The 7,762-nt window shown below is 31.6% G+C and overlaps 1 protein-coding gene across 1 annotated transcript in view; it reads right to left on the bottom strand.

The window, feature by feature from the left end:
• Nucleotides 1–3,263: 3,263 nt before the first annotated feature.
• The window catches only part of LOC117170902 (piggyBac transposable element-derived protein 3-like), a 5,492-nt gene continuing 993 nt past the window's right edge, over nt 3,264–7,762 (bottom strand). Inside the window, exon 3 of the mRNA XM_033357949.1 lies at nt 3,264–3,329. Within this exon, the coding sequence (XP_033213840.1) occupies nt 3,264–3,329 (66 nt within the window). The remainder of the gene's footprint in view (nt 3,330–7,762) is intronic.

A 7,762-nucleotide genomic window follows, 5' to 3' on the forward strand; every position in this document is an offset into this window, starting at 1 on the left:
AGCTTATCAGAAATTGCACAAGCCTTGCTACGAGTTCCCCCTTATATGATTCTGTAGACTTTTCTGCCTTTTTTATATTTGAAACCGCCGGTTATCTAATAGAGAATGAAAACTAGATACACGAAAATGATGTTTCGAGTTTAGTGGGTGACCTAAGATTGATATTCTTGAGTAAGAATAGGCAATACAAACAGATAGCAAATAATAAAGGTGCTTTGTGACAGACAGTTTACATATAGGGCAGAGTCCAGCAGTGCCATAAGGGAACTTGTATTCTCCAAAACTCATACAACCCCTGATTGAGCCCAAAAGTCTAAGTTGAGCAATAATAGAAGTTAAATAAAAAGGTCAACTAAGATGCAGAAATGATTGAAAGTCCAGATAGATATTAAGATGTAAGAAGACTTGGATACTACTTAAGTGGAGTGATCTTTTATTTTCAAGACGCCAGAGTCAAAAGCCTTTTTGAAATCTACATAAAAAGCAAAGATTCTTGATTTTCTGGGAAAATGTTTACCCGTTTGACCCAAGTAGGAAATATTGTCAACAGTATCTGAGAGAAGATCTTAGCAATACTATTTATAAGGGAAATTCCCGGGTCATTATAAGGGTCAGAATCATCAACCTTTTTATGCAACATAAATTCATATATTTTGAACCAGCTAGATGCGACACTTTCCTCGCCCAGACCCAATTATAGAGTGCCCTAAGTACTCTTCCCAATTTTTCGAAAGATTTTTGAAAAATATATTGAGTACCCCGTTCTCGCTTAGTGCATTATTACATTTACATTTTAATAAAGAGTATGTAATTTCATGAATGGAGATATCACAGTCCAATCAAGTGTGATTGTTTATAATCCACTGTACGCAAATGAGAGCCCCAATCAGATGGAGACTAAGAGGTATTTCCATGCATGCATGCTTACATTTTTAGTAGAAGGAGCCCGCAATCTAAATCTATTGGCTGCTGCTTAAAAATCCTTAGCATTATTATGAGCCGCTAGCGAATTTAGCAGTGCATATTTCTAGATATTTTGCCTCCTTCGTATCGGCAGAACCCAAACTTTTAAAGACATCAAAAGATTTTTTAAGCTTGCGGCGCCCCACTCTATTTTCTTTATTATGCCAAAGTTTCTTTCCTGGAGTATGTCATTTAGGCTTTGCAAGTAAATTCAACTTATCGGCGACAAATGAGGATGTGGCAATAATATCATTATTTAGGGTATTTATTTCTCCATTTGAGTACGCAAATTTTTTAGAAATATACATTTCATGTATATAGTCACATTTGCGGTTTTCATTACAAATTATTTTATTGTAGAATAAAAATAAGTCTCTATTCACACTTCTGTTCACCTGTATGAAATACAAAATATCAAAGTGAATCGGAAGATGGTCGGATGTCGTGGGCAATTGAAGTACTAAAAATAATAAATCAGGCCTGTTGAGCCAATATTAAACACAACAAGAACACAATGACCTATGCTTATACAATTTTTTGGAATTTTGGAGAGGGATAACCCTGACAGGTCATTTAGGTTGCCGATAAGAGCATTAAGATTGCCTCCCAGGCATTGGTAAATCTGGAAAACCCAATAAAACCCCGGAGAGGTCCTCCTCAAACGTTTACTTAAACAGCTTAGTATCCATAGATGTTTTAAAATAAACATTATCCACAATGAATTGAAATGCCCTCTGACAACATTTAAAAGAAGTACATGTAGGAGAAATTAATACAGGTCATTCTAAATTCTGTGAAGTTACTCATGTCACGTGCAGGGAGACGCTGTGCGAGCTAAGTCCGTAATTTGCTATATCAGAAAAATTAAAAAGGCCTTGAGTATTTCATAAAAAGATGCGAATATTGCTGCCCTTAGAAGATTGAGATGTGACTTCCTGATTAGCGAATTCTTTCTTTGCTGGAAGTTGCTAAACCTTACCAAGTCTAGTAGGTTCTTGACTCTTAGACTAAGCTTCTCCGGCTTTGAAGCAATTTTTTCTATAAAGGAGCCCAGAGAACTATTAAATCTATCTGTTAAGTGATTTGCTGTGTTTTGGATTTGCTTCTTGTCGAGGAGTTTGTTCCAGTCGAAATTTGTTTATTTCTCTTTACATTTAGGAGGCATTTGCCCTCAGAGGAAAAGAGCTGACGGTCCTCCAGCCTAATACTGCTACCCTTAACAAAAACTTTAAAAGCCGCATTTTTTATCATGGTGGCAGTGTGGTATAGGGCTTTCCATTCTTGTCTTTCCTCTGGTGACCTTTCAGGTGTTATAGTCAGTTTAAACTTTTTGAATACTGCGCGTTTGTTGAGAATCACTTGCTTCCATCTGCCAAAACTGAAAAACATCAGATACGTTTCTTCCCCATGCGATAAATGGTGTCAATACGCGACTCATTCAGTGATAAACCAGCGCTAGTAAAAATAATTAGAACAAGTGAGAAAAAAACCTTGTTAGAGTTCTCATCATCAGACAGATTGTGAATCAAAATATTAAAAAGCGGGCTTGTCGCTCAAGAAAGGCAACCTGTCGCTTGAGTGAACCACACTTTTTCTCCAATTCCCGATTACTTTCTTTCAGCATCCGATAATGTGCTTTGGATATGCTAAATTCTATCTTTGAGGCATCAAAATCGAAATTGAATTGAGCTGCGTCAGTTTTAAAGAGTTTGGTGTCCTTTTTGGTTTCCTCTATGTCAGCTTTGATGTAGTTTATTAGTTTCAAAACATTTAAATAGCTACTTTCAATGTGTGAGATAAGAGCGATCGATAATAGGTATATAAATGTAGTCTTCAGTATTTTACTACTTTTTTATTCTTTTTACCTTTGTTTCAGTCGTTGGTTTTAATTATCACCACTGTTTCTGGTAGGATGTTATTTGAGGAGACGTGCTCCTTTGGCTTTGCATTTCATGAGGGCCCTTGGTCAGAGCTTACTTTGTTTCTTAGTTATTTTGTTTTGGAAGTCAGCAATGGTTTTAGGATTAGCTAGAGAAATAAGAAACACTAACTGCACAGGTTCTGAATTTTGAATAAATATGTCTTATTTTTTGCATACCTTATCTAAATAAGCATATCCTGAAGCAATGAGAGACGGTTTTTTGATAAAACGTATAAATTTTGTTTAACAATATCAAAAACGTTAGAACAATATCACTTGAATAGCAGCGACGCTCAGTGATAGCTTTACATGTATTTCCATAGCGACCGTATTCACCCTTGCCAAAATCCAGTCGGCAGACTCCTCGGAGGAAGTCGAATTATCCGGAACGAATGAACCAGGGCATTGTTATTGAGATTTCGGAACAGGTAGAAAAACTGGCATTCTGAAATCATGGATGATTCAATTTCATTTAACAGAAAACATTTATTTATATAATTGAAAAAAATAAAAATAAAAAAATCATGAAAAGCGGTTAATATTTGCAGTAATAATGTAAATTTGTCGGAAATATAGAACTTTTCTGCATTTGCACCGCTTATTTCTAACAAATTCAAGACGAAGACGGCATTTTTTGGAATATTTTCCACGTGATTAATCTTCAATGCAAAAGTAGAGTGTTTCAACATACATTGTACATAATTCTGACTTTTGTTATTAAAATATAGTTTATTATTATATATAAAGTTATTTTATTGATAATATTCAGTACTTTAAAAAAAAAGGATTTGCTAAACGATTTTTTCCCTTTAAATCGTAAAAAAATATTATTCAATGCAATTGCTAACAATCAATGAATGATAATATTATATTTTTTTTGGTTTAAGATATATACAAATAGAGTACTTAGTTTTGAATTTTAAAGCGGCAAGATTGAATAATTTTTGTGTCATTTTCATATGCTTGAACTACCTAATCATATTTCGGAGTAAGAATTGCTAATTTTTCGATAAAACGTTTATATTGTGTTTAAGAATCGCAAACGGACGAACATTATCAGTAAGCGCAGCGTCAGCTGTCTATGCCGCGTAGTTTGCCGACTGGATTTTATCGAGGGTAAAAAGTCTCGCTCTGTTAATTGATGTAAGCTACCGTTGAATGTATAAGTGCTATTGTTCTCACGTTTATTAAATACAATTTAAATATTTCATTTGAAAAACCAAATTCATTCGAAATATAGTTATTGAGATAAGATATGCTAAATATTAGACAAAAATATTCAACAAGGCGGCCCTGAAATTCAGAATTTATTGCTATTCTAATAAAGGAACTTGAGACACCGCCTTCGTGAATAAGTTCTGTCATTTTTGTGCAATACTGTTTTTACTTAATAACAATAAGTGCTTTAAAAAGAGTTAAAACTAATAAATAGTTCCTAATATTAGAAAACATATTTCATATGTTCCTTTGAAATACCTTGAAATCGCCTTGAAAAAAAGAAAATATTTTATAAATTTAAAATTTTATAAATCATGTTCAAAGTTGAAAATCCGAATAAAAATTCTTGTGAAGTCAGGTGACTCATCATGATTTGGGTAATATAATTACTTTATCATAATTGGATAATAACCTCACATAATTAAAAGCAGACCACGTTTACGTAAGTGGTATGAATGATAATGAAGTTTAAAGATAAACTTCTTTAGTCCTTAATATGTTTCTTTTTTCCAATTTTTGAGTAGAAAATAAATATATTTCTTTTTAAAAATATTATCCATAAAGACACCTGTCCTGAAACTGAATCTTTGAAAAAGGCGAAGCTCTGATCATTTGTTGAGGACTGATTTGCTTAAGAGCAAACATTTGTTAACAAAGCTTTGTCTATTTTTATCAGCGCATCTTGTTAAAAGTATCCAGTATTTGGTGTCGCGCAAAATACATTCAGCAGCCTAATTGAAAAACAGAAATTTCTTCCTAGATTATCCTTATTCACGAGGCAATTATAAATTATATTTTGTGTCGATACGACCCTAATTTTTGATTCTGTTTGAATCTTACTAGAAACTTTTCGAAATATGTCCCCAGTACTTTTGAATGTTCACGAAATATCATACAGACATTCAGATTTTTATCAACACTATTTAAAAAAATGTATTATATTTTTTCAAATTAGCCTCGATCTGGTTATGGCATGTTGTTCGTTAAACGAATGATAAAATGTAAATATCAGTATCTTAATACGACAATCTGAACACCTAACACTTACAAGATGAAGATTAGAGTACCACCTTTACTAGCTTATAAAGCTCTAGAACATTTTTTCGATAAAGTTTTAACTAAATTCTTCACAAATAAAATTATCCGTTCTTCAATTGATGTAAAAAATGGTGAATGTTTGTACTTTTGTGTTTATCTAATGCTTTACACTTAATTTCGTGAAAAATGGAAACTTTTGTACATCATGTTTAACTGTTTATTAAGATATTGCAAAATGAAGTACAACATTCCTGTTTAATGATTACTTTAATATTTGTTTCTTATTTCGCACTAAATTTAGTTCTTACCCATCCTCAAAAATGTATATCAGTTTAATAAATTTATATTATTAAATATCAGAATATACATTAGTATTGGAACAAAAGCATTTTTAGTATCTTATCTTTATCATTATAAAAATGCGCATTCAAGTGAAATAAAAATTATTATTAAACATTTTACTGCAACTAGTGTCGTTTTTCCATTATTTAAATTTGTTCATATTGAATGTAGACGCAATTTAGGCGAAAAGTGTTGTTAAATAGAATGTTATAGTATCTTGTGTACTGTTTCCAAAAAGTTTTATTTTTGACTTGTAATCTATTTTTATGACCAGAGTTTATAACAAACTTTTAGATATTTTTTTGATTAAACAACTTTTGTCTTTCAATCAATGATTATATTATATATGAAATTAATTTATTCATATACAAAACGATACGTTTGGCAATAAATTGTTCGCTGGCAAGTTTGAGCGCGCCAAGGGAATGCTTGAATAAATTTCTATCAAAAATATCTCTTTTAAATGGCATTATTTATAAACGTTTTCATATTCGGAATTGTCTACTTAATTAAGTATAATCAAAGATTAAGTTTCTTAAAGATCTGTAGGCTTTGAGGTACACATTCTCATTGTGACACTAGCGCTGTGCGCTTGTTTTTTGACAGCATTTTGTAAACAGGCTCTGCTAAATCTTTTTTTTTGTAACTTTCGTCATTTTTCGACAAATGTTTATTTTGTTATTTTTAATGTTATTTTTCACGAATAAAACAAAAAGTAAGTGTCCTATCAAAAAGTGCCTCTCAACGAAATTGTATATCTTTTTTGGGGATAAAAATGTTTATGACCTTTCTTCGTATCCTACATAGTTTTATACTGATATTTTCTATAATCAGTATTAAAATCTCTTACAAAAATTAGAAGGAGGCATTCAATCTGTAGAACATTTTTGTGCCAGAACAATAGCTAAAGACTGAGCTTAACATATATTTCATTTTTATTTGATCCTAATTTTTCATTGTGTTTTGAATCTTACTAGAAATCCACGGGAACATGATCACAATACTTTCAAATGTTTTCACAATATAACATCAATATTTAGATTTACATCGAAAAGCTAATTACAAAAATTTCTTGTTTTTTTTTAACTAGCCTCGGTGAGGTAATGGAATTTTTTTCTTTTGGAATGAGTTGTGAAATGTAAATATCAATATCTCAGAACGGCAATCTGAGCAACCCAGAGCTTATATCATAAGCATCAGAATATCTGATATACAATCTTATAAAACACCAGAATATTTTTTTGATTCAGTGTTAACTATATTCTTTACGAAAAAAAATAACAGTTTTCCAATAAATCGCAAAAATGGTAATCAATCATACTTTTCTCTTCATCTTGGCGGTCATCTTTTATTCTATTGGTGAATATAATACAATAATATGTGATATATATTTGTAACACATTTTAAGCCTTTCACTCACAACAAAAAATCTCTTTGCTTATAAAGAATGAAATCAAGGGTCTTAGCATTTCCATAAGGTATATCTTACATATTTTCGAACATGACATTCTAAACTTTTTTTAAAATAAGAAGTGTATTTTTGGACATTGAATTTTATTCTATTTCGAAAAAAGTGAAACTCTTTAACCCTTAAACGGCCAAAACGCCACTACCGGTACACTGCTTTTCAACGGCCAATAACTAAGATTATTCGACACTAGAAAAAATTGAGACACATATATTTTTATTGCTTAAGATCTCCTCTTTCTGACGGTGCCAATGAAATTCCTCAAAAAATTTACTTATTATCCCAAAATGCAGTTTAAACATACAAAAAAAACGTGATTTTTCGTGCCTATTTTTTTTGTGAACCATTTTCCAAAGATTTTCGAGTCTGTCATTAACCTGGAATCTCACTAACGGGTGGAATAAATGTCTGAAATTTGAGAATCCATGGTTCAAAGATCGATTTTTCGTTTTAGTATTTTCAAAATGGCGTCTTAATGGCAACATTTCTGTGAAAGCATTCATGAAGTTTTTTACAATAAACGATGCGCTTTTCAGAAAAATCATCAAAAATAAATAGTTCTAAGCATCGTGTAAGAGCAAAATGATTCACGAATATCTATCTTCCGTCTGCCGCAAACAAAGTTTACGTTGCCCAACTATCACCAACGTGGAGGTCGACGAATATCGATAGTCTCTTTTTTTTCAAGGGATTTTATATATATTTTTTACATTTTTTAATTTTTTTTATGGAGATTTTTTTTCATTTCAGATTTCAATCCGTTGAAATCATTTTGATCCTGCTGTTTCAGAATGTAATTTTGAGAAACAATG

Source organism: Belonocnema kinseyi, chromosome 4 (assembly GCF_010883055.1).
Source record: "Belonocnema kinseyi isolate 2016_QV_RU_SX_M_011 chromosome 4, B_treatae_v1, whole genome shotgun sequence".
Classification (NCBI taxonomy): domain Eukaryota; kingdom Metazoa; phylum Arthropoda; class Insecta; order Hymenoptera; family Cynipidae; genus Belonocnema; species Belonocnema kinseyi.